Raw genomic sequence first — 26,040 nt, forward strand, 5'->3', positions numbered from 1 at the left:
GGGCATTTCAGGCATTCAGACTTCCATTCCACTGCCCACCTCGCCCCCTGCCTCCCGCCACACATTGTCTCATACTTCCCACACTCACTGGGAGGATGTGCATTGAGCGATACTCATCTTAAGGTGGTGGCAGTCCCGCTGCCATGACTCAGGCTTGGCCGCCACACACTGGCCATATTGCTCCAGCTCCCGGCCACAGTAGCGAGCAGTGACCTCCAGGGCCGCCTGCCTGTGGAACATAATGGGCTGAGGATAATTCCAGGCAACAGACAAGAAAGGGAGTTCTGGTCTGGGTTGGAGGTGGAAGCAGGAACACTAGGGAGTCTGAAGGATCCTGGGATAGGGTCAGGGAAGTGGAGGGAGAGGTAAGGCATGAGCCCTGGGGAATGTGGAACAGGTTGGAGGGCTTCTGGGAAGAGAGTGGAGATCTCTTCCAAAAAAGACCTAATTATTCAAAGGCAAGCGTTGGGATCGTGCAAGAAGGGTCTTGGGAGTCCAGGCATCCCTCAACAGGGCCCTAAATATACTGAATTCTAGGGGAAAAAAACCTGGGAACCCTAAAGGATTTGGAGGTCCTAAAAAGAGGTTTGTAAGCCCACGTGGTGAGATCTTGGGTCCTGGGGAAGCGTCTCTTGACCAGAGAGTCTTCAAGATTAGGCCTGAGGACAGGGTTAATGGAGGTGAGACTTGAGGACCTGGGGCAGGTTTGGGGATCCTGGGGTGGGTCTCAGAGTTCTAGAGATGTGGAAGTCCTGGATTAGGATGGGGCTCTGGGACAGCTCTGGAAGGTCCTAGAAGTAAGCTCTTGGGAACAAGATCTAGAAATCCAGAGCGGAATCAGAGGTCTAAGAAAAAGTCTGCGGGCACTACAAGGTAGGTCCGGGGTACTGCACAGATCTGCAGGTTCAAAAAGGTATGGTCAGGTGATCTAGGGGAACAAGCCCGCAGCTCTAAGAACGGGTATTAAAACCGTAAAAGTCTTGAGACAATCCTGAAGTCTGCAGGGTGAGGGACCAGACCTTAGATCGTGGGGGCAGGGACTGGGTGTTAGGGATGGGCCTGAAAGTCCTCAGTTACTACGAGAAACAGGGGCGGAGACTAAACGTTCAGAGGGCGGGACCTCCCTCTATTCCACGCGGAGATGGAGCTTGTAATAGACGGCGCTGGGCCCTAAGGGTCGGTTCTCCGAGGAACAAAGAGGCCAATCCTTCTTCCCGGAGTGCGGGCCTAGGTTTAGGTCACTGGGGAAGGGAAGGGGCGAAGCGGCAGATCGGAGGTAGGCGCTCCCACTACTCACATCTCGAGGCCGGTGCCGGAGGGAAATCAGTCAGGGAGAAGAGCCCCGCCTTTTCCGGTGCAGGCTGTCATGGCGGCGCCCAGGTCAGCTGTCCCTGCCTCGTTTTTTCCGGTTACAGAACCGGCAAGTTGCCTCATTCCCTTTAGGACCAACCTGTCATGGCGGCGCCCTGTGTCTCCTTCCGGTCCCGCCTGTATTGGCAGCGCCTGCGCAGCCACCGCGGGCTCCCAGGCTGACTCGGTTGTTGTACCTCTTTCTACTTCCGGATTGTGGGGGCGGTGCCGCAATGCACCGGAAGTAAGGCGTGGCCGCTACTGCGCGCGCTCCTAGCCACCCACTGGGATTTGGTGGCCAGTGGTTACTGCAGTCTATCAGCGTGGCCCCGTTGGTGGCTAGGTTGGGCACCGTGGCTGCGGGCTGCTGGGCGCTGGTAGTCTGATGCATAGCGCCGCGATGCCACCATCTGTTTTGCGCAAGCGCTCCCTGTCCCCTCGGGGTGCTGGTTCGTGCGCGCGCACGGAGCGGCGGGAAGAGGGGTCGCAAGAGTGGGACCAGCCGGCCTGGACGTCCCACCGGCTGTACCTGGGTTACCCAGACCAGACCCCCTCCTTCTAGGTATAAGCCCAGGAGCCAGGCCGGACTTGATTTTAATAATGTCTCCACGTGATTATGGGCATGCGTAATTCTTTTTATTTTTTTAATTTTTTAATGTTTATTTTTGAGAGAGAGAGAGAGTGTGAACAGGGGAGGGACAGAGAGAGAGACACACACACAGAATCCAAAGCAGGTTCCAGGCTCTGAGCTGTCAGCACAGAGCCCGATGCAGGGCTCAAACACACGAACCGTGAGATCATGACCTGAGCTGAAGTCGGTCGCTTAACAGACAGAGCCACCCAGGCAACCCTTCTTTCTTTTTTGATTTTTTTTTTTTTTTTTTTTTTTTTTTTTTTATTGTGCAATTCTTTCTGATTTCTCCTGGCAGGGTATTGTTTCCACCTCCTGTCCTGTCCTCCAGTGTGAGGCCTGATGGTATGTTTCCCCACCTGTGAGGTTGGGCGCAAGTATCCCTTGGGCAGAGACTAAGCATCAGCCCAGCAGTCTAATATGTAGGGGTCTTCCCAGACTCTGGCCAAAATGAACATAAAATGCACTTCATCTTGGTGTTTGAGGAGCAAGAGCTACTTGTGAGCAAATGACAATTACTTGGAGTATTGTGTCCTTGCTCATCTGTAAAGTAGGGATGATGATAGTGACATGTTTTACATAGAGCATAGTGCATGTGAACAGTTTAAGGCACAGCCTGGACCCTCAGGAGTTGTGGATAAGTGAGAGCTGTTGGAGGAGGCTATTACGATTTTGCTGCTCTTGGTTGGCCCTTGGTATAAGATTGTGCCACTGGCCATCTGAACCTGCCTCAGATGACAGGGACAGGTTTAGAGCCATGGGCACGGGAGGAAAGCTTTTCACCCAAAGCCCTCCTTCTTACTTGCAAAAACTTCCAAGTGTATTTCTGATAGGAGAGAAGGGAAGGAAACCCCATAAATGACAGAATATTTTGGCTTCAAATGTGGACTGAATCCTCATGTTTCACATTTAAGTGAAATCTTAACCTGTCCCTTGCCACTTCTCGAGTCTAATCTCGAAGTCTGGGTAATGTGCTTCCTCAAGGGAAGGGGTTCAGAGATCTGGGTTCATAAGTAGAGAAGATGAAGACCCCAGCAAGAGATACATTCTGGGGAGTGTGACACCTATACCCCCAAGCTTCTAGGTTGTTTTTGGCCTATAGCACAAGAGTGTAACTAAATTTCTCTCTAGGGATCAAATGTCAGGCAGACCTAAGTGACGATGGGGTTTGGCGTGAAGCAGACCTGGGTTTGAATCAGAGATCTTGGACAGAATCTTTCTGCTCTTTGGGTTTCAGTTTCCTCCAGAACAGCTGCTTCAGGATGCCCTTGTGAGCAGAAACCGAAGTGACATCTGCAGAGCAGATGGTATGGAGCACTTTGTACTTTCCCTTTCTAGCCTTATCAGAATTTGTTAGTATTGTAATTGTTTTCTTATTTTCTGCCTGCTTTAAGACCCTGGAACTTTACAAGGGAAGGGGCCTTGTATCTATCTTATGGTCACCACTGGATTTCCTCCCACCCACCCTCCCATAGCATGGGGTCTGGCAGAGTAGTGATGGAATGAATGAAACCATATGCTCACAGGATTGCGTGAGGATAAGATGAGACCCAGTCATTGACTCGAATGGTACTTATTAAGTGCTGCTTTATGTGCCAGGAACTGTTTTAGCTGTTGGGGAAACAGCAGCGACTAAAATAGACAAAAATTTATACTGTTAAAAAAGGAATGGGGCGCCTGGGTGGCTCAGTCGGTTAAGTGTCTTGACTCTTGATTTCAGCTCAGGTCATGATCTCACAGTTCGTGAGTTCAAGCCCTGCATTGCACTCTACACTGACAGTATAGAGCCTGCTTAGGATTCTCTCTCTCCCTCTCTCTCTGCCCCTTCCCTGCTTGCTTGCTCTCTCTCAAGAAAAACTAAACTAAAAAAAAAGGGGGGTATATGGTGTGATGTTTTGATATACGTAGGCATTGTGAAATGATTACTGCAGTCAAGCTGATTAACATATCCATCAGCTCATGTAGTTACCATTTCTTAAGTGTGATGAGAACATTTGAGATCTGATCTCTTAGCAGATTTCAAGTGAGGTCTCCAGAACTTGACTCATCTTACAACTGAGTTTATACCCTTTGACCAACATCTCCCCATTTCCCCCACACCCCAGGCCTGGCAGTTACTATTCTGTTTCCATGAGTTCAGCTGTTTCAAGTTCCACATGTAAGTGAGATCACGTGGTGTTTGTCTTTCTGTGTATGTCACTGAGGATATAGTCCTCCAGATAGGGCACATCAGATTTGATGAGAGGCAGGGAGTGTGATGGGTGGGTACCGGGTGGTGGATGGGAGCGTGCACTTGTTGAATGTGACTGACCTGGAAGGAGTTGTTCAGTGCTTTGATCCCTGGCCAGAGTAAGAGCCACCACTAATGGCAGCACAGAAACAGCTTTGACCAGATGATCTGTGAGCTGGCAACAAAGTGAGTCCTGACCCTTGATCCCCCGAGGGGCCCACGTGGCAGGAAGGGATGGTGCCTGAGTGTGTCAGTGATTTCCTAATGGAGTTATGAGAAGAGCACTGTAATTAGGAGAGGGTCTCCTGGACTCCTTAGAGCTCCTTTTGTCCCCTCAGGTGGCTTTACTGCCACCTTCATCTTCTGGGCTTTTCTATTTTGCCTTTTCTAGAAGCTCTCCCTCTTGATCTTAAGTTGGGTGGGAGGCAGATCCTGACAAGCCCAATACACGTGAAATCTCCAGGCTGAGGACGGCAGTGAGCAGTCACGCTCTTCCAGCCACATTACATCTTTTCTCACTGGTCAGGTGGCTAGTGACGTAGAGCTTCAGGACCACTCCTCCTCTGGAAATAGTGGCACAGGTAATTGTTAAAGGAAACCATATACTCTGAATCGGGGTGAGGGGTGTCTCCTGGCCTCTTTTCTCCATATTTTTAAAAATAATTTCAGGGTTTTTTTTTTTGAAGGTCTATTTATTTATTTTGAGAGAGAGAGAGCAGGGGAGGGGCAGAGAGAGAAAGACACAGTCCCAGGCAGGCTCCTCACTGTCAGCGCAGACCCTGATGAAAACGGAGACTGTGACCTGAGCTGAAATCAAGAGTCAGACGCTTAACCGGCTGAGCCACCCAGGCGCCACTTAAGCTCCTTAGTTTAAAAAAAAAAAAAAAAAAAAAAAAAGACGGAGAAAAAGGAATGCTTTCCTTGAAGCTTAACTTTCACTTCACCAGTGTCTCTTGGATCCCATGTCTCCCAGGTTTTTTCTTCCAGAGCCCAAAGCCTTAGGATTCCTGGGAACTGCAATGAATCCCATCCCTGCCTCTTGCTTCTGGATTCCAGCCATTTGTCAGTCTATGCAGTGGCCAGTGAGGCTTGGAAGAGGGTCCGCTTGTTGGGTCCTGCCATGCTCCACACAGGCCTGTATTAAGGGTGTTGGGTGAGGGAGGGTTTGGGAAGAGGTGAAAGTCATGGCTGTGTCCTAGAGAAACTGACAAGCACTAGCTTAACAACCTAGGTGATGATGGGTGTGCTGCAGAACAGAGGGTGTGGTGCCCTCGTGGTGAGGTCTGCTGGGCTCTGTTCTGCCTCCTGGGGACTGGTCTTAGGCAAGACCTTGACCGCTCACTCAGGGCAATTCTTTTCTCCTACCCTGGGCTGCTGCCTGGTGCTGGGGTTCCCAGGGGGCCTGGCCACCTCCTCAGCACTGCCTGTGCCTTCCTCATCCACTGCAGATTCATGGGGTTTGAGGCATAGGAGATACAGATTCAGAAGCTGCAGCTGATGAATGGGTCCCAGTGACGATCTCTTCCAGGTCCTCCAGAGCTGTGGGCCACAGGCTGAAAGGGAGGTGTGCAGAAACCCATCCTAGATTAGAGAACATTGCCCTCACTTCTTGGCTTTGCCTTCAAGAAGTGATATTTGAGGGGTGCCTGGGTGGCTCTCTGTTGAGCATCTGACTCTTGATTTCAGCTCAGGTCATGATTGCAGGATCATTGGATCAAGTTCTACATCAGGCCCTGTGCTGAGTGAGGAGCCTGTTTGGGATTCTCTCTCTCCCTTAAAAAAAAAAAAAAAAGTGGTATTTGATGTTTCAAGTCAGACCCACCCTACACCACTTGGGAAGGAAAAGGAAGCATGGAAAGGGTTAATTAAGTGGTTTGGTTCCCTTACAGCCAGTCTGGGCTTCCTCACCAATCTCTGTCCACATGGAGGCACCCTGGGAAATTGCACACTTAGAACTCATGCTATCTAACCTGTGCTCCATAGGGAGCTGAGCCTCAGCGGGATTAGATTCCTGAGGTTGCTATAACAAACTACCACAAACCTGGTGGATTAAAACAACGGAAATGTATTTTCACGTTCAGGAAGCCAGAAGTCCAAAATCAAGGTGCTGGCTGGCAGTTGATTTCCTTCTGGAGGCCCTGAAGATTCTGTTTTATGCCTGTCTCAGCTTCTGGTGGTCGCAGGCAGTCCTTGGAGTTCCTTGGCTAGTAGATGCATTATTCCCATCTCTGCCTCCACTCGCATCACCTGGGTGTCTCTGTCCTCTCCTCTTGGGACACCAAGGCCAAAAACCCAGGGAGCACTTTAACCTACATCCCTTTGCCACAGGCTGTCCTCTGTATCATTGTCAGTAATTAATACTTGCAGTTTTGTCAAAAGACTTACTGAGACTGATCAGAGGCCGAGGGCAGTGTGGACAGCCTGTGGGAATGTGTGAAGCACTCCTCCCTGTACCAGCTCTTCCATCAGTGCAGTGGTCTCTTCCCCAGTGCTGTACTGCCTTACCCACACCACAGGGCTGGGCTGGGGCACCTGGTGGGTCCCACATGGGTACTGCTCCCACTGACACTGTCCTCATTGTAACATTTTCCCAACAGGAACGCTTCTTACCATCAAAAGATGTACTACACATACTTGAAACCTTTTTTATAAATAGATCTTGTAGTACCTGTTACAAGCACTTGGGTGTATGGCATGTCCATTAAATAAAACTTAGGTTACTTTCAAAGACCACAGCAGGGCAATTCATTTTTGTTATATCAACATTCTTGACAGAGGCAAATAATTTACTTCATCTTGTGTATAGTTCTTTGATTAAAAATGCACTTTTGGGGGGGCACCTGGGTGGCTCAGTTGGTTAAGTGTCTTGACTCGGCTCAGATCATGACCTCACCGTTCGTGGGTTCAAGCCCCACTCGGGCTCTGCGCGGACAATGTGGAACCTGCTTAGGATTCTCTCTCCCTCTCTCTGCCCCTCCCCAACTCATGCTTTCTCTCTTTCTCTCAAAATGAATGAACCTTTTAACTAAATATTAATCTTGAAAAAAAAAAAAGACATTTGTTTTATAACAACATTCCATTCATGTGTATCTTGTCTGTACCTGTATCCTTTCACTGCATATAGTGATTTGTGTTGTACCAACCCAACATTCCAAGAGATACAGAATAGATCACCCAATCCTCTGGCACAAAAAAAAAAAAAAAAAAAAAGAGAATCTTGATCTGAACCTCACATCTTCTACAAAAACTCAAAATGGATAAATGGATCATAGATTTAAATGTAAAGCATAAAACTGTAAAGTTTAGAAGGTAACATAGGAGAACATCTTTAGGGTTGAAGAGTTCTTAGGACACCAAAAAGCATGATCCACCAAAACCCAAAAGCAAATGATGAACTGTGCTCCATATCGTGGAATGCTGAGTGGCAGTAAGAAGGAATAAACTACATGCAACAACTTGAATGGATCTCAGGGGAATTGCATTGACTGTTAACAGCCAATTTCAAAAGGTCCCATACTGTGCGATTCCATTTATGCAATATATTTTTTTCTGATATTCTTGAAATAACTAAATTCTAGAGATGGAGAACAGATTAGTGGTGGCCAGGGGTTAAAGATGGGGGACAGAGGTAGGTAGTTATAAAGTAAAAGCCTGAAGGAGCCTTGTGATAGAATAGTTGTGTGTCTTGATTATGTTGGTGGTTACACCAATCTACACATGAATGAAACGGAACAAAACCGTATACACAGATACAAATGAATGCATGTAAAACTGGTGAAATATGTCTAAGCTCTATGAATTGCCCCAATGTCAATTTTAGTGATGAATCTAAAAAGTTTAGCTGGGATACTAACAGTAGGTGGAAGTATCAGCCAGTAGGTACAATGTATTTTTCCTTATTTTTTTCCAACAGTCTCATGAAGTAAAGCCAGGATACCCTTTGAATGGATATTGTTCTCAGTCTAGCCCGATCTGTCTTACAGTTAATGATAAACACCTAAAGCCAGACTCAAGAAAGAATTATTAGTGAAGTTTAACATCAAAGAGCATGCATTCACAAGTGAATACAACAAAGTTATGTATTGCAAACACTGTTTATAATAGCCAAAGAATGGAACTTTCCAAATACCCATCAACAGGGGATGACAGTATATCCATGCACTGAAATACTGTACACAGGAAAAACAGCCACTGGATTTTAGAGACTGGTATGAAAAAAGAATGTAAAATATCTCAATAAATTTGTTTTTTACATATGGAAATGGCATTTTGACGATATTACATTAAATATAGTATATGAACATTATTTCTGAGATATGGAAACAACCTAAATGTCCATCGAGAGATGAACAGATAAAATGTGCTATATACATATAATGGAATATTATTCAGGAAAAAAAAAATTCTTCCACATGCGACACAAGTAAACCTGAAGGACATTATGCTAAGTGAAATGAGCCAGTCACAGAAGCACAAACTGTGCCATGATCTCACTCATACGAGGTATCTAGTCACTCACAGAAACTAGAATGATGGCCCGAGGAAAACGGGCAGTTGCTGTTGAACGGGTGTCAGATTCCACTTAACACAAGACGAGTGAATTCTAGATACCTGTACAACGTTGGGCCTGTCATTAACAATACTACCATGTACACATAAACATCTGATAAGAGGATGGATGTCAGGGTGGACGTCAAGTTCAGTGTTTTTACCAAAAATGAACACACACGACCCCAAAGGGCACAAGGAATCTTCTGGAAGTGGCGTTTATTACCTTGATTACAATCATTTCACAGGTGTATGCATGTGTTCAAACCCATCAGATTGTATACATTAAATACGTGCAGTTTTGTAGAACAACTACATTTCAGTAGAGCCACCTTTTGTTTTTACTTTAATGGAGATATAAGAAAATATAAAATTACATCTATGGCTTGCATTGTATTTGTATTGGACTGCTCTGCTCTAGCCAGAGAAATGTTTGATGGTCACTGCCTGCTGAAAATAGGATACAAAGAACCTAGGGTTGGAAAGACTTCCCTGTATATCCGTCAACTTACCAGTGTATCATTTTTTGAACATAATGTATTAAAAATCAACTTCAGTAGTTCTTATACTGGATAGACTCAGAAATCCTGAATTCTCAGTTGCTAGGTCTTGGTTGAAAACTCTAACACCCTTGGAAAAACTCCACAGTAACCAAGTAATATCTTCACTAAACTAAAGTTACATCTTATTTTAATCTGATAGTTTTCCTAACCCAAAAGGCCACATCAGGTTACATGACATCCAATTTCACTTTGATGTTCATAGCTGCCAGTTCGGCTACAAAATACCGGAAAACGTAAGGCACAGAAACAGTGTCAATAGTATCGCTGCGATTACATAAAGTACAGTTGTACTTTCTGTTGCGCATGGCAGACCAAGAAGGGGGTGGCTTCTCCAACAGTGGAGAGAGTAAACTACCACACTCCACGCACACGTGGGCTACCGATCGATCCGAACAGTTGAAGAGGCGGTCATGAAGGAGAAAAGATGTACCGTGGGCTAAAAGAGCATCCCGCTCCATTTCCCCAAAACGGATTCCGCCCTGGACGTTTCTTCCCCCAATAGGCTGGTTAGTGACTTTGTCTCTGGCTCCCGTCGTTCTAACCTGGAATTTGTCTGAGACCATGTGGCGTAAACGTTGATAATAAACCACGCCTATGAAGATGTCTGCTTCCAGTTCTATCCCACTGATGCCACTATACAGCCTCTCGGTGCCATAGAAGTTGTAGCCAGCAGCTTTCAACATCTCACCGAAGTATTCTAAGGCTGAGTTCTCCTCTGAAAAGGTGAAGGGTGTAGCATCGTGGCAGAGACCGTGCAAAGCAGCAGACTTCCCCGCCATACTCTCAATTAACATACCAATGGTCATGCGGGAGGGAAAACCATGAGGATTGAACAAAATGTCTGGGACCATCCCACTCTCAGAAAATGGCATGTCCTCAGCTGGCCACAACCGGCTCAAGATGCCCTTCTGCCCATGACGACTGGCAAATTTATCTCCGATAGTTGGGTTCCGAGGGACTCTCATCGTGATGCAAATACACTTGAATTTCCCACTGCCGGTGTCATTACTGCACACTTTGATGTTATCTACAATGCAATTTTCTTTACTCCTAGGAAAAAATAAGCAGACGGGAGGTCAAACTATGTTCTTTAAACTTACAAAGACACTTAAGTCTTATTGATACAATTAGTGTGTCATATAGGATATTTGCAAAACTTATTCCTAGCTCTACTTTCCAGTACAAATAGAGATGGTGTCCCTATGAGTATTTACGAACACGGCTACTGATTACGTTCACTACACAACTATGCCCATCTGAAAGAACGGCGACAGAGGCAACTGAAAAACTATGATGAAGACCTACTGTTGAAACAATTTTCTGGATGTAAAATAAGCTAAGAAGTTTTTAATTTTAATAAAAGGCACAGTGAACTTGACATTTTAGCTAGGAAAATTCCTAACAACATGCCTGAGAGAGATGATCAAGTTTGAATAATACAGTTTTGAAATCAATCACAGGTAACTTATCAAACTATGAGACTGACAAGAGAAGTAGAAAAACAAAGGCCATACAGCAGACACAGAACTTTGTCTCATTTAAGAAACGCTACTTCAGTTATGACTGAGTCAGTGACTAAAACCATCACTTCTGTCTTCTCCAGAATTCTCCTGTTAAAAGATAACATTCACTGACCACCAGCAATTTCATTGAGAAACAGCCTTCACAAAATAGTATTGGGTATCCGAACTTACTTATAGTAGATCACAAAGTTTTCCCCGGTGTTGAGGTTCAGGTAGCCATAATACGGATCTCCATACTGCAACTGTGCTCCGATAAATGGCAAGCCATCATCATCTAACTTCTGCAAAACCCGTGGGTCACCAGGTTTGACTCCGAACACCAGACTATCATCTCCCTGTTTAATTTTTTCAGAGAGATCTATGAACTCAGACTTGTAGACACTTCCATGGGCAAAGCCTCGTTCCCAAGAGGCCTTATTCACAATCTGTGAGGTCAAAAAAATCATTAATTTAAGAGACTGAGGCCAAATGGGGATTTTCAAAATTAAAACTAGTTAGAATTAAAATACTGGGTTTATGATAACTGCCATTCTAATTTTGAAACTCCAAATTTTCCAAGTCACCTACACTAATAAAACCCAGACACTTGTAAATGACTTAAGACCTAATCATACATAAATATAAATGATAGGGGCACTTTGGTGGCTCAGTCAGTTAAGCATCTGACTCTTGATTTCGGCTCAGGTTGTGATCTCACAGTTCATGAGATCAAGCCCCACATCGGGCTCTGTGCTGACAGCACAGAGACTGCTTGGGATTCTCTCTCCCTCTCTCTTTGCCCCTCCCCTGCTCACATATGTGTGCACTCCCTCGCTTAAAATAAATAAACTTAAAAATAAATAAATATGAAATGTAGACATATCCAAGACCTTATTCACTCAGCATCTACTCACACATGCACTCAAATATCCATGATATATGCATATTTGAATATTTAGTGAATATCCCTCAAGGCTTGCCATTCTTTCTTTCTTTTTTTTTTTTTTAATGTTTGTTTATTTTTGACAGAGAGAAAGAGTATGAGCAGGGGAGGGGCAGAGAGAGAGAGAGGGAGACACAGAATCCGAAGCTGTCAGCACAGAGACCGATGTGGGGCTCAAACTCACAGACTGCGAGATCATGACCTGAGCCGAAGTCGGACACTCAACCGACTGAGCCACCCAGGCACCGCAAGGCTTGCCATTTTCAATGGAGACTAGGAATGCATCATTTAACAGAACACTCTGGTGCCAGGACATGAAAATATTCCTTCAGTAATCCCACAGTAAACAAAAAAGTTAAAATGAAAAGAAATGAGGGGTGCCTGGGTGGCTCAGTCAGTTAAGCATCCGACTTCGGCTCCGGTCATGATCTTGCGGTTTGTTGAGTTTGAACCCTGCGTCGGGCTCTGTGCTGACAGCTCAGAGCCTGGAGCCTGCTTCAGATTCTGTGTCTCCTCCTCTCTCTGCCCCTCCCATGCTCATGTTCTGTCTCTGTCTGTCTCTCAATAATATAAACGTTAAAAAAAATTTTTTTTTAAAAAGAAAAGAAATGAAACTACATTCTCTTGGCAGACTCACCATAGCATCTTCCATATCGTAGCCAGTGTAAGAAATAACAGCAACAATGGCATTTGTCCCAATTGGATAGTTATCCATATCATAATAATCATACATGTATGGTCTCACTAAAGGGCTTTGTGGAGTCTGAAGACGATACAGTTTATTATCTGATCGAGCTTGGTAAGTGAGAAGTGGAAAGCCCATAGTTTGCTTCCCTACAAAGGAAAAAAAACCCTTAGCATCATTTTCCCCTTGACTATAAAGGTCATATATAAAATTGGTAACAATAAAACATTCATCATCAGGGAATGAATAAATCAATTGTGGTGGTTCTGCTCACTACAGACTGATACACAGCATGAAAATGAAGCAGACCATGTGTATCTATGTAGCCAGACCATGAAAATGATGCTGAGAGGGGAAAAGCACAGAATGACATTTAATATTATACGATTTAGGTACACATCCCAGATAATTCCACTCCTAGTTTATGGACATGTGTATAATGTAAGAAAAGCATAAAAAGGATGCATATAAATTACAGGATATTACGAGTTGGGGGACAGACGGGGTGAAAAGCAGACATAACTATTATCTACCTACTTAGATTACTTCCTTACACACACACAGAACACAATGTCAGTATCTGCTAATTCTGGGTGTGGGGTACAGAGGGTAGGGAAGTAAGACCTTCTTTGTACTACTTCACATTACAGAGAATCAACCTGAAACAAAATGATTTATAAGACCGTATGTGTATGCATACATACACAGTGAATTTTAAAATCTAGAAAAGGAGACTTCCAGCTTCCAGTAAGAGAAAGCTACACCTCAGCACATTAAGATCCAGAACAATGCAAAACAAACCCCCCCCCCCCCACACACACACAGTATGAAAGCACTGGAGTCAGAAACTGGAGAGGAATTCACACTTGGACAAAAGAAACAGTACAGAGGGAACTACTAGCTTTTTCAGTTTTTAATGTTTTTGCCTGATGGTTCAGTCACTGTAGTGGCTACAACTTAGATAGAAAGCTACAGTCTTACCAGCCTACAGAACCACAGAACAGAGTTCAGAACACAACAGCAACTGGAAAGTAAGGGGGTAGATTTTAGAAAGGAAAGAACCATGAAGAGCCTTCAACTCTGCAAATAAACGGAGTCCAAATCCTTGGCGGACTAAACTATGCCTGTGACAAATCCAAGCAGGCCACCTGAGGCTAAAAGAACATACTTCAACTGCTGTGTTCAGCTATCTACCAATTAAATCTAAAAACCAATCTTTTTGAAGGACCATAATAGAACCGACAGTCTTTAAAATCTATCATTCACGAGGTCATGGATACAATCCAATATTACTAGAAATACAAGGAAATAGGAAAACACAACCCATACTTAAGAAAAATGTAATCAATGCAGAGGGATCCTGAGATGACCCAGATGTTAGAACCAGAAGACGGTGATTTTTAAAAACCTGTAATAACAATGCTCAAAAACATAAAGGAAAATATGTTCACAATGAAGACAACAACCTCAGAGAAAATAGAAACTATAAAAAAGAAACAAACAGAAATGCTAGGCTAAAAAACTAAATATCTGACATAGAATGAAAAATCAGTGAAATTAACAACAGATCAACAAAATGATCCAACCCGAAGAGGAAAAAAAAAGATAGAAAAGGAGATTATAAACCAATGGCTTATAGAACGATACCTAAAGTTTTAATATACATGACACATAAGTGAAATCTCAGGAGAGGTATGAGAGAATGGGGCAGAAGCAGTGTTTTTACAATTAATGGCAAAAACTACAAATTTAATTACATCTTTTATTTTTTATTTATTTTTTGACAGAGAGAGTGGTAGCAGGGGGAGGGGGCAGGCGGGGGGAGGGAGACAGAGAGAGAGAGAATCTTAAGCAGGCTCCATGTCTAGCAGGGAGCCCAAGGCTGTGGGGCTCATTCTCAGGGCCCTGAGATGACCTGAGCCAAAATCAAGAGTTGGATGCTTAATTGACAGAGCCACCCAGGCGCCCCGATTAACTCTTTAAAACCAGATTTAAGAAGACCAATACACTCCAAGCACAAAGAACATCATATCTAGGCATATCTTACTCAATCTGCTACAAATCAAATATAAAGTAAAAATCTTAAGGACAGGGGAGGGTGGGGGGCGTGGGGGGAGGAACACATTATCTACAAGCAATCAACCATACATGTAACCACTGACTTCTAGTAAAAATGAGAGACCAAGAAGAGACAGTTTGATACCTTTTAAGTGCTGAACAAACATAACTCTCAGTTTAGAAATGTACATCTATTTCCTTCAAGTGAAGATCAAACAAAGACATTTTCAGAGAAATAAAAACTAAGAGGATTTGTAGCCAGCCACCTAAACTATAAAAAATGCTAAAGGAAGCTTTTCAGGCTCAAGAGATAGTACTTGGAGGTATTCAATGGAACACGGAATCATCAGGCAGGAATGAAGAATACTGCAAGTGATAAGATGTGGGTGACTACATGGTTTGTATTCTTCAAAAGTCAAATCACAAGACTTCAAACAAATCCAAATTGACAAACATTGTACAAAATAAATTACCTTTTGGTTCAAAAACATCAATGTCAAAAGTGACAAAGGCTAAGGATCTGTTCTAATTTAAAAGACTAAAGAGACATGACAACTAAATGCAACTTGTTATCTTGGACTAGGTGCCACGCAGAAAAAAAACTGCCACAAGCCATATTTTTGGGACAATCAGTCAAAATTTGAGTAAGGACTATAAAATAGTATAACAACATCAATGTTAAATTTCCTGATTTAAATGCTTGCCCCTGGTTACGTAAGCGAACATCCTTGCTGTTAGGAAATACACAATGAAATATTTAGGGGTAAAGGGGCATCGTGTCTGTAACTTCCCTTCAAATGGAAAGCGGGGCAGATGAGACAAAATGTTAACAGAATCTAGATAAAGGGTTTATAGGAAATCTTTGTACCATTCTTGCAAGTTTTCTCTGAGCTTGAAAGTATTTCAAAATAAAAAAGTTACAAGCGCTTTTCTTCTGTGTGAATACCACCACTACTCTACCCCCTCTTACCCATCTGGCACTGGTACATGTTCCGAGGACTCTGGTTGTGATCAGAGAAAGGGATGAAGTTGGCGATCACACTCAGCAGGCTGTGAGGGAAGAGCTCCTGGTGGGTGGTAACTCCAGCCAAAACCTCATCCTCGAAGATGGCAATGTTCATGAAGATCTGGAAAAAAGGAAGGGCGAGAAGTTCAAGGCACAAAATAACTGACTGCTAGCATATTAACTCATCTTATCTCTCAGAGTTTAGGACTCAAAGCCTTGAACGAAAACCTTCCCCACTCAACATCATGAACACGGACAGGATCCACTGGTAAGCACGGGGAAGCTTCCAGTTAGAAATATCGCTTACCTGACCTGTGTCACTCTAAACCCACCCTGGTTCAACTGTGGAAGATTGGAAGAAAGAAATTTTTAGGTAGCACAAAGCCCACAGTTTCCCAACTGCAAAGATGGAGGCAAAGGCGGTGAGTGAGTCTAATGGAATGTTCCCACCTCACCACCTGAGGCAGAGTCAGGTGCATAGGAGCTGGGCAGGATGGGAAGGCAGGTAACATGACCATCAACCCTCTCTCTCGATAGGTGAGCGGAGGGAGGAAATGTGAAAACGGCTTTGTGTTCATCATAGAGGAGACAGAGGTAAGTTCGGATTTTCTTTCAAACTCCTGATGGTTATCAAACAGCGCTAACATTTTTAAAAAGTAGCAGTGATTAAGTCTTCAGAAGTCATATACCACACGAGTAGGTTCAGGCACCAACACAATGCTTTGTGTACCTGTTCCATAGTTCCAATTAGTTCTTCTTTGCCTAATTCCAAGTTCTGCACAGGCCGCACAAGTCTACAAGGAGTGGTAAACAGGAATAACCCTGGGTATAGACTTGGTTTTCCCGTCATGGGGATAAGGGCCACTTCCATCCAGGGAGGAATTCTTTTTTCTCTCAACACCTGTTTTCAACAAAAAGCGAGTTCAATTAAGAAGTGATGTAGGGGCACCTGGGTGGCTCAGTCGGTTAAGCGTCCGACTTCGGCTCAGGTCATGATCTCGAGGTTCGTGAGTTCAAGCCCCGTGTCGGGCTCTGTGCTGATGGCTCAGAGCCTGGAGCCTGTTTCAGATTCTGTGTCTCCTCCCTCTCTCTCTGACCCTCCCCCGTTCATGCTCTGTCTCTCTGTCTCAAAAATAAATAAACGTTAAAAAAAAAAAATTTAAAAGAAGTGATGTAGGGGTGGGCACTTGGGAGTCATGATCTCACGATTTGTGGGTTCGAGCCCCCGCGTTGGGCTCTGTGCTGATAGCCTGGAGCCTGCTTCAGATTCTGTCTCTGTCTCTCTCTGCCCCTCCCCTGCTCATGCTCTTTCTCTCAACTAAGCCACCAGCCAGGCTCCCCTAAATGAATCAAATTCTTAACACAAAGGCCAAAAAAAAAAAAAAAAACAAAAAAACCCACACACACAAACCCCCCACAAGTCAACAAAGATAAAACCTGAAATTAATACTGAAAAAGGTTCAAAGCAATAAATCAAAATTCTGCATTCTCTCAAATACCCACTGCTTAACCTAACCAAGAAAAAAAGCTGGAGGGGTGTGTGTGGGGGGTGGGGAGAAGGGAGAAATGTACAGAGTAAGAAATGAAAAAAAAAACCCAGTGAAACTAAAATTTAAAATCATGGGTCTACTCTAAGAAATCAAGATGAAATGGATAAAATGCAGGTTACCAAAACAGACCTCAACAGAGGTAGAAAGCCTTTTTAAAGATGATCGAGTTCCATATTAGAAATAAACATATCTAGGGGCGCCTGGGTGGCGCAGTCGGTTAAGCGTCCGACTTCAGCCAGGTCACGATCTCGTGGTCCGTGAGTTCGAGCCCCGCGTCAGGCTCTGGGCTGATGGCTCGGAGCCTGGAGCCTGTTTCCGATTCTGTGTCTCCCTCTCTCTCTCTGCCCCTCCCCCGTTCATGCTCTGTCTCTCTCTGTCCCAAAAATAAATAAAAAACATTGAAAAAAAAAAAATGTAGGGGCGCCTGGGTGGCGCAGTCGGTTAAGCGTTCGACTTCAGCCAGGTCATGATCTCGCGGTCCGTGAGTTTGAGCCCCGCGTCGGGCTCTGGGCTGATGGCTCAGAGCCTGGAGCCTGTTTCCAATTCTGTGTCTCCCTCTCTCTCTGCCCCTCCCCCATTAATGCTCTGTCTCTCTCTGTCCCAAAAATAAATAAACGATGAAAAAAAAATTAAAAAAAAAAAAAAAAAAGAAAAAAAAATTTAAAAAAAGAAATAAACATATCTAGAAACTATCCCCAAAGAAAGCACTAGAGCCAGATGGTTTCATAGGGGAATTCTAGCAGACTTAGGACCAGATAACCCAATTTCTACAAACTGTTCCAGGGCACTGAAAACAAAGGAAAACTTTCTAATTCTTTTTATAAAGCAGAAATGTATCTATTAAGAAAAAAATAAATTTTTACTATTTAACTGGTATTTCTTAAATATTAAGAAAATGATACACCATGACCAAGTGGGATTTATTCCAGGAATTGAGGGTTCATTATTCATCACTAGTACTAGAGAATGATGATCAGGGAATAAATTAATATAATACACTTAGTTTATCTAAAAGAAAATACTACAGATTTCCCCCAGAACACATCAAAGAATGAAATACAGAATTACCGTATGATCCAGCAATTCTAATTCTAGGCATACACACCAAAGGACTGAAAGCAGGAACTCAAACAGGTACTTGTATATCCATGTTCACAGCGGCATTATTCATGGTAGCCAAAAGGTAGGAGCAACCTGGGGCACCTAGGTGGCTCAGTTGGTTAAGCATCTGACTCTTTTGATTTCGGCTCAGGTTATGATCTCACAGTTTGTGGGATCAGGTCCTGCATTGGGCTCCACGCTTCCAGCACGGAGCCTGCTTGGGATTTTCTCTCTCCCATTTTTGTCCCTCAGCCCTGTCACTCAAAATAAATAAGCTTAAAAAAAAAAAAAAACAACACCACAAACGGTGGAAGCAAGCTAAGTATCCATCAATGAACGAATGGATAAGCAAAATGTGGTAGTATACCCAATGGAATATTCTTTAGTCTTAAAAAAAGGAATGCAATTATTTTTACGTTTATTTATACATGTAATCTTTACAGCCAACGTAAGGTTCAAACTCATGACTGTGACATCAAGAGTTACATGCTCTTCCAACTGAGCCAGCCAGGTGCTCCAAAAAGGAATGAAATTCTGACACAGGCTGCAACAGGGATGAACTTGAAACATTACGCTAAGCGAAATAAGCCAGACACAAAGGGACAAATCCTGTATGATTCCACTTACATGAGGTACCTAGCAAAGTCAAAGTTCATGAAGAAAAGTAGAACAGTGGCAACCAGGGAAGGAGGAAATGGGGAGCTCCTGTTGAATGAATACAGACTTCCAGTCTGGGATGATGGAAGACTTCAGGAGATGGATAGGGTGGTGGTTGCACAACAACCTGAACATACTTAATGCCACTGGACTAGAAGCTTAAAAATGGTTACAATGGTAAATTTTGTTATATGCATTTATGAACAAAACAAAACCACAGGGACCTCTGGAAAAAGTGAAATCATACAATTTGAGCATCAAAATAAGCAACAGCAACAGAAGACTCATGAAATAAAACAGGCATCTGTAAATCTATGCTGCTGTGAATAAAAAAACAAATAAATGGAAGAGAAAGGAAAACTCTACCTTACAAAATAGCAACTCACAAACACAGAAGGAATGATAGAGCTAGGAAACAATCACGGGGCAGCCATCACAATAATCATTCCCTCAGGAAAGAATCATCAATGGGAGAGTAAGAATTCTGCAAAGAATTCGCCAACTTGCAGGTAAAAACTTGATGAGGCTTTCACATAGCTTCTTCCAAATATCTCTCCACAAATTACTAATTACCCAGAAAATTAGCAACAGCACAGTGCATCAACCTAGAGAACACAACCTTACCGCGATCATAATTAGCATCACTAGTTGCGGGACAAGTCAACACCATGTGCCTCTTTTTTTTTCATTTTTTAAATGCATATTTATTTGAGAGAGAGACAGAGAGAGAGAGAGAGAGAGAGAGAGAGAGATTGACAATGAGTGGGGGAGGGGCAGAGAGAGAGACACACACAGAACCTGAAGCAGGCTCCAGGCTCTGAGGTGTCAGCACAGAGCCCGATGTGGGGCTCAAACTCACAAACCGTGAGATCATGACCTGAGCTAAAGTTGGCCGCTTAACCGACTGAGCCACCCAGGGGCCCCAAGATCATGTGCCTCTTGAAAGGATATCCTGAATTTCATCATCAGAAAGCTACACACCAACATAAATAAAGGATAGCTATACAATAACTGGCCTGTAGTTTTTAAAAAAGTTGGGGCGCCTGGGTGGCTCAGTCGGTTGAGCGTCCGACTTCGGCTCAGGTCACGATCTCATGGTCCGTGAGTTCGAGCCCCGCGTCAGGCTCTGGGCTGATGGCTCAGAGCCTGGAGCCTGCTTCCGATTCTGTGTCTCCCTCTCTCTCTGCCCCTCCCCCGTTCATGCTCTGTCTCTCTCTGTCCCAAAAATAAATAAACATTAAAAAAAAAAAAATTTTTTTTAAATAAAAAAGTCAAGACACGAAGAGCTGAAGGGCCATTCATGATTAAAGGAGACTAAAGAAACATGATAATTACATGTAATACATGATGCTGGACTGGGTCCCAAACCAGGATAGAGAAAAAATTGCTGTGGAAGTCATTCCTGAGACAACTGGCATAATCTGAGTGTCAGCTGTGGACTCCACCACCCTGAACTTCCCTGATGTTGAAAAGTGTACTGGGATTATTGAGGAGGAAAAGCCCTTGTTCTCAGGAAGAATACACTTGATGGTGGCAATCTTCATGGAAAAGGGGATTGGTCTGTATACCACCCTCAAATGGTTCAGAAGAAAAAACTATACAGGCTTATAAAGGGCATACAAATGGATAAAGCATGTGGGACAAAACCTAACAACTGGTGGATCTAGGTAATGGGCAGATGGGAGTTCTCTGCGGTGTTCGAACACCTTTACGTTTAAAATTGTATTGAACAGGGGCACCTGGGTGGCTCAGTCGGTTGAGCAACCGACTTCCGCTCAGGTCATGATCTCACGGTTTGTGAGTTCGAGCCCCGCGTCGGGCTCTGTGCCGACAGCTCGGAGCCTGGAGCCTCCTTCGGATTCTGTGTCTCCTCCTCTCTCTGCCCCTCCCCCACTTGTGCTCTGTCTCTCTATGTCTCTCAAAAAAATAAATAAATGTAAAAAAAATTTAAAAAAAATTATATTGAACAATTTGAAAACTAAAAATACCGAAAACTGAACCAGAGTACAGTTTGAAATAAACCACAGCACGAACTATAATTCATCCTGTTGCCAAAGAACAATTCTTCAATGCCCATTGTCTCATACCAAAACTCTTGTTAGGAAAATTCCAAATATAAGTTAGTCAAAGAATGTTATTCTACTTTTTTTTTTTTTTAATGTTTTACTTATTTTTGAAAGAGAGAGACAGAGCACAAGTGGGGGAGGGGCAGAGAGAGAGGGAGACACAGAATCAGGAGCAGGCTCCAAGGCTTTGAACTGTCAGCACGGAGCCCAGTATGGGACTTGAATTCACGAACTGTGAGATCATGACCTGAGCCGAAGCTGGATGCTTAACCAACTGAGCCACCCAGGCGCCCATACCTGATTTTTTAAAAACACACTTTCATGGGGCGCCTGGGTGGCTCAGTCGGTTAAGCGTTCGACTCTTGGTTTTGGCTCAGTCATGACCTCACGGTTTGTGAGTTCGAGCCCCACATCAGGCTCTGTGCTGAGAATGCAGAGTCTGCTTGGGATCCTTTCTCTTCCTCTCTGCCCCTCCCCCTCCCTGTGTCTCTCAAAAATAAATAAACTTTAAAAAATTGTTTAATAATAATAAAAAATAAATAGATAGAAATCCACTTTTAAGACCCAGAAGGTAACAGGGTGTGACTTATACCTTGCATATCTTCAACATTACTTGAAATATAAAGGACGTATTTTGAGGCCCCCTGTATGCCACTAGTATTAACAAAACAAAAAAAGTTAAAAATTTGTAAGATTAGCAGACTAGGGCCTCAATGAAACTACCAAAAAAATGCATGCAGGTCAAAGTATCTGTCACTGACCCTAACCTCTGAAGCCAGCACAAGACAAGACTGTGACACTACAGGGGATGTGGAGGCACTTTCAGAATCAGCTTCTGACCTCCAGACCCCCGGCCAGTCTACGCTGCCCTGGGGCTACCTCGACAACGAGAAAAGGACAGACAACCTAGGAGTAAGGGACAGAACAGTTCACAAGGACACAAGATCACCTTAAAGTGTCGGAGAGAATCTGCAACACCAGGAGCAAGGTCCTTATCCACCCAGCCAACCATGACGCCGTCCAGCAGGACAGGGTAGCACTCACTGTACGGCCGGTATGGAGCTCCATCAACTGGAGTGACCCCTGGGGAAGTGAATAGACCAAATGCTCACACCAGAGTGCTTTCTCCTACGTTAAAAAGTCCCTCCAGATAGGCTCGACAACCGCTTCATCATTTTAGAGATCTTGCCTCCAAACCAGAACATTTTTATATTGCTTACATGTTTCCAAGCCCTTTCAGCAAGGATACACAAGAAACTGGTGACTCGGACTGTCTTTGGGGAGAGCAGCTGGGGGACAAGGGTATAAGAGAGGCTTTCCTATGTATATCTTCTATGTTTTGATTAGAACCATGTAAATAGATAAACTTTTCCCCAAAACCTCAACTGCACTTGATCCTCCTTATTTGCGGATTCCACATCTGTGAATTTGCCTACTTGCTAAAATTTATCTGTAACCCCAGCATCAAGACTAGTGGTGCTTTTGTGTTTATTCCAGGACATTCAGCCAAAGCAGAGATAGCAGCTGTGAGTCCCCCAGAACAAAGGCTCTGTCTCTTATGACATCAGGGTACAGACTACTAGACAACCTCTTTTTAATGGTCTTCCTGCAAACTGACACTGTTTCCTACTTAGAGATGCAGTGGTCGAGTCACCAGATACAGGGCGTGACCCAAAATGTTATTTCTGATATTGCTGAATGTTAATGCATTAACGATAATGCTGAATGCTGGTGTATTTCAAACGTTTTGACATTTTTATTTTTGCAAAAAATAAAATAAAACTATAGCATTTAATTTCTCCCTCACTCATTCTCAAAAAAATGCACCTGACCTACAGACGAGCCAGGAAACCAGCCCAACTCCTGCACAGAAGAGTAAACAGAATTCTTGCAGGAATTCCCTGCTTAGTTCCCAAAGAAGCATAACTTGACAGTTTGCACCTGTTAAAACCCCCACACCCAAACAAGACTGTTTATCACTGTCCATCACATACCCAAGCTGCAGAGCAAAGCCGGAATAGATGCTGTATACACAAACTGTGTGACGACCTCACACACGGCAGTCAGGTGGTTCATCAGGCCACAGGGCTCCCCATCTGGGGTGTGCACAGGACAAAGGAAACCCCAGGACTCCGGCAGCAGCCTGCGTACTGTGGTGGTCCTCATCTTAGCAAAATCAGCCCCTCTGTGCACACAGCGGAAATGGGAGAGATAGCGTATGAAGTTCAGCTTATCAGCCACAACACAAAGTCCAGAATCTTGCAGGAAGCCAAGACCTTAATAAAACAAAAGTCATTCAAAAACAGGCTAAACTTAAAAAACAAGTGTATTTCGATGCGAGGCTCTGAGGACAAAACCTCAGAGCACACTATAAATCAGAGTGAGTTATAAAGTTTATTAGCGCTGACGAGTGGGAGGGATTTACAAAATTAGTAGTAAAAAGGCAGTAACCCCCCCAGATTTCCCAAGTTATATTAGCCCCACTGGTTCCCTCTCTCCTTCTACTACTACCTCCTTTGTGGGAAACGTTAAATGAGTGTGAAACAGCAAGTAACTCAATGGGATTCATCAGAGAGGGATGGAAAATATGTAAGAAGTTGTTAGTCGTAAAAAAAAAATCTGCATCGGTACTATCTGTGTAAAAAAAAGTCAACAGTATTACTTCTGGGCCCTCAATGACTACTTAAGTTTTTCAGGCTTTTCTGATGCACCTGGTTTAGGTGATGCACCCCGCCCCAGACTACCTGTAACGGTTCCTCACAGATCTAAGCTATCTTTAGAATTCTAGAAGGAGGCACAGAGATGCATGTGATGATAAGAAGTGGATTTAAGCTCTACAGATGCCTTGTCTCAAGCCCTTCAGATTGATGCACACTGATGCACACTTGTCAAATTTACAACATGAAATCCGTCTTTAGTGAAAGGGACAAATGCACTTTTTTAAAGGCCTTTTTTCTTTTTTTTTTTTTTTTTAAGTAGGCTTCACACCCAGCACAGAGCTCAACATGGGTCTTGAACTCATGCCCCGAGATCAAGACCTGAGCTGAGATCAAGTCTGACGCTTAACCAACTTAACCACCCAGGTGCCCCAAGGGATGAGTTCACTTTTAAAGAGAACCTCTCTCAGCAATATATAAATCCATATTGATCAAATAACTTTAAAACTGTACCTAAAATGAAGTCTATCTATTTTTATTTTTTAATTTTATTTTTTTAATTTACATCCAAGTTAGTTAGCATGTAGGCAACAATGATTTCAGGAATAGATTCCTTAATGCCCCTTCCCCATTTAGCCCATCCCCCCTCCCACAACCCCTGAAGCCAATCTATTTAATTTCACCTGTTTTAGAACGCAGATTCCCAGTAGCAAGAAGATATTCAAATGGTTTTGTAAGGTCTGTTCCCATATTAAAAATCTTCATCAAATTTTCAGTGTTTATGGACACATTGGCCTTCTGAGCCCTCTTGTCTAGAGCAATTTTTATAGACACTAACCAAGCTTCCATTTTTTCCTGAAATAAAAAAAATTTAAACTATTACATTTAAATTACTCACATTTCATACTTACTCCCACATAATAATCCCATGTCCATAACAAAGGCCCACTAATTTATACATTTGACATGGAGAACGTCTGGTCTATAAGCCTGAAAAATAGTCTTTCATCACACTATTCCTGTTCAGGCAGAAGCCACAAACTCCTGCATATCAAGGTTTCTCAACCTGAGCACCACTGACATTTTGGCTAGATAGTTCTTTGTAGTGAGGGGCCAGGCCCTGCATGCAGGATATTTAGCGCTATCCCTGGCCCTGACCCACGGGATGGCAGTAGCATCCTGCAAGCTGTGACAACCAAAAATGTTTCCAGGCACAGTCAAATGTCCCTTGGAGTGAGGCAAAAACTGCTCCTAGTAAAGATTATCCACATTCACGAAAAGAATCAAAAGTTTGCTCTGGGAGGAAGCGCCTGGGTGGCTCAGTCAGTTGAGTGTCAGAGTCTTGATTTTGGCTCAGGTCATGATCTCAGGGTCGTGGGATCAAGCCCCGCGTTGGGCTCTGCTTGAGATTCGTTCGTTCATTCATTCATTCATTCATTCATTCATTCATTCTCTCTCTCTCCCTCCCCCACCCCCACTCGTGCACACACTCTCTCAAATTAAAAAATAAAATTAAAACAAAAACAAAAATCACATTTGCTTTGGCTTTAGAAAAGTTTTTCATTAAAATGCTCTCATCAAGAAGTCAGAACAGCTTCAACCCCAGAAACAGGCAACGAGAGCAAAGCTTTAAAGCAGCAGCCACTCTCTTAACAGTAAAAACAACTAAGAAGAGTCCAAGTCCCCAAATGACGCCCAACACACAAGACAGCTGACAAACTGGTAGGAAAGAGTGACACTCTCTTCTCCTGTAAGTCTGAAGCAAAATGGAAAAGAAGTGAGATAGCAGAGTCAGAAAACAGGAAAGAAAAGCCACAGACCTGAGGACCAGAGACCCAGGTAGCAGCTCTGTGACCTGAGACAGGACACCGGAGGAATAAGGACCGAAATGGTCTCTCCCTGGTAAGAGGTCTGCGTATTGTCACTTTGTAGTTAACTTGCGAAGGTGAGCAACTAGCATGGGGCACATACTGTAAGCTGGCACCCTGCATATTTATTTAAGCCTCACAACAAACTTTTCTTCAAAGAGCAGTGCATTATAGGACGACCTGGGCCCAATTTATTTCTGTCTTAAGAATTTTCCAGACTTTACAAAGGTAGCAGGTACATAAACTCATTATGAAGACTGAGGTGCTGGCTTGTAATCAAACACACTTCTACGGAGAGACAAACAAACTATCACACTAAGTAGAATAAATGAAAATTATAAATAGCCTCCCGTCAGTGCAGGTCAGGTTCTCCCGCCAACTCGCATTTGTGGAGTTCTAGCACTTTTTGACTTTAGAAATGCAGTCGAGTGACTGGAGACCTGTATGTAAGGCCTGCACACAACAGTGCAAGAGAAGTGAGAAGAGTCCTCTAAGAAGCCTTCCTATGAGGTCCCCAGCCTTTCTGGTAAAAGGTTCAGGGGTATAAAGCTGAGCAGACAGGCAGGGAGGGCAGACACCACAAAGGACGATGAACAGCGTTCACCAGAGCTGTTCTAAAGTTCAG

General features: G+C 43.7%; 2 protein-coding genes and 1 long non-coding RNA gene across 9 annotated transcripts in view; 1 reads left to right on the plus strand and 2 right to left on the minus strand.

Annotated features, from left to right (window-relative positions):
• The window catches only part of CHCHD5 (coiled-coil-helix-coiled-coil-helix domain containing 5), a 43,753-nt gene extending 42,316 nt beyond the window's left edge, over positions 1 to 1,437 (minus strand). For 2 of the 3 annotated variants that reach the window (XR_003412434.2, XM_015073400.3), the window contains exons 1-2: positions 1,298 to 1,436; positions 89 to 246 (exon numbers count right to left, since the gene is read on the minus strand). Coding sequence is in view for 1 of the 3 variants with exons in the window: in XM_015073400.3 (XP_014928886.2) it covers positions 89 to 240 (152 nt within the window). In the remaining 2 variants the exon portion in view is untranslated. Of the gene's footprint in view, positions 1 to 88; positions 247 to 1,297 lie in introns of all 3 variants that reach the window. The other variant, XR_003412435.2, reaches the window with a different exon arrangement.
• LOC113592522 (uncharacterized) lies at positions 223 to 10,700 on the plus strand. 5 transcript variants are annotated; one of them, XR_008289463.1, is made up of 5 exons: positions 223 to 1,176; positions 2,280 to 2,326; positions 3,113 to 3,288; positions 4,087 to 4,143; positions 8,125 to 10,700. It is a non-coding gene; the product is annotated as an uncharacterized LOC113592522 (long non-coding RNA). The 5 variants fall into 5 exon arrangements; XR_008289462.1 differs by lacking the exon at positions 223 to 1,176 and adding an exon at positions 1,567 to 1,912; XR_008289460.1 differs by lacking the exon at positions 223 to 1,176 and adding an exon at positions 1,567 to 1,912 and having other exon boundaries at positions 2,280 to 3,288.
• The window catches only part of POLR1B (RNA polymerase I subunit B), a 28,344-nt gene continuing 10,739 nt past the window's right edge, over positions 8,436 to 26,040 (minus strand). The window contains exons 8-15 of the mRNA XM_015073396.3: positions 24,231 to 24,402; positions 22,885 to 23,166; positions 21,840 to 21,973; positions 16,247 to 16,417; positions 15,481 to 15,637; positions 12,405 to 12,601; positions 11,017 to 11,270; positions 8,436 to 10,372 (exon numbers count right to left, since the gene is read on the minus strand). Of these exons, the coding sequence (XP_014928882.1) occupies positions 9,490 to 10,372; positions 11,017 to 11,270; positions 12,405 to 12,601; positions 15,481 to 15,637; positions 16,247 to 16,417; positions 21,840 to 21,973; positions 22,885 to 23,166; positions 24,231 to 24,402 (2,250 nt within the window). The 3' untranslated portion in view covers positions 8,436 to 9,489. The remainder of the gene's footprint in view (positions 10,373 to 11,016; positions 11,271 to 12,404; positions 12,602 to 15,480; positions 15,638 to 16,246; positions 16,418 to 21,839; positions 21,974 to 22,884; positions 23,167 to 24,230; positions 24,403 to 26,040) is intronic.

The sequence above is a fragment of the Acinonyx jubatus genome, chromosome A3 (genome assembly GCF_027475565.1).
Source record: "Acinonyx jubatus isolate Ajub_Pintada_27869175 chromosome A3, VMU_Ajub_asm_v1.0, whole genome shotgun sequence".
In the NCBI taxonomy this organism is placed as follows: Eukaryota; Metazoa; Chordata; class Mammalia; order Carnivora; family Felidae; genus Acinonyx; species Acinonyx jubatus.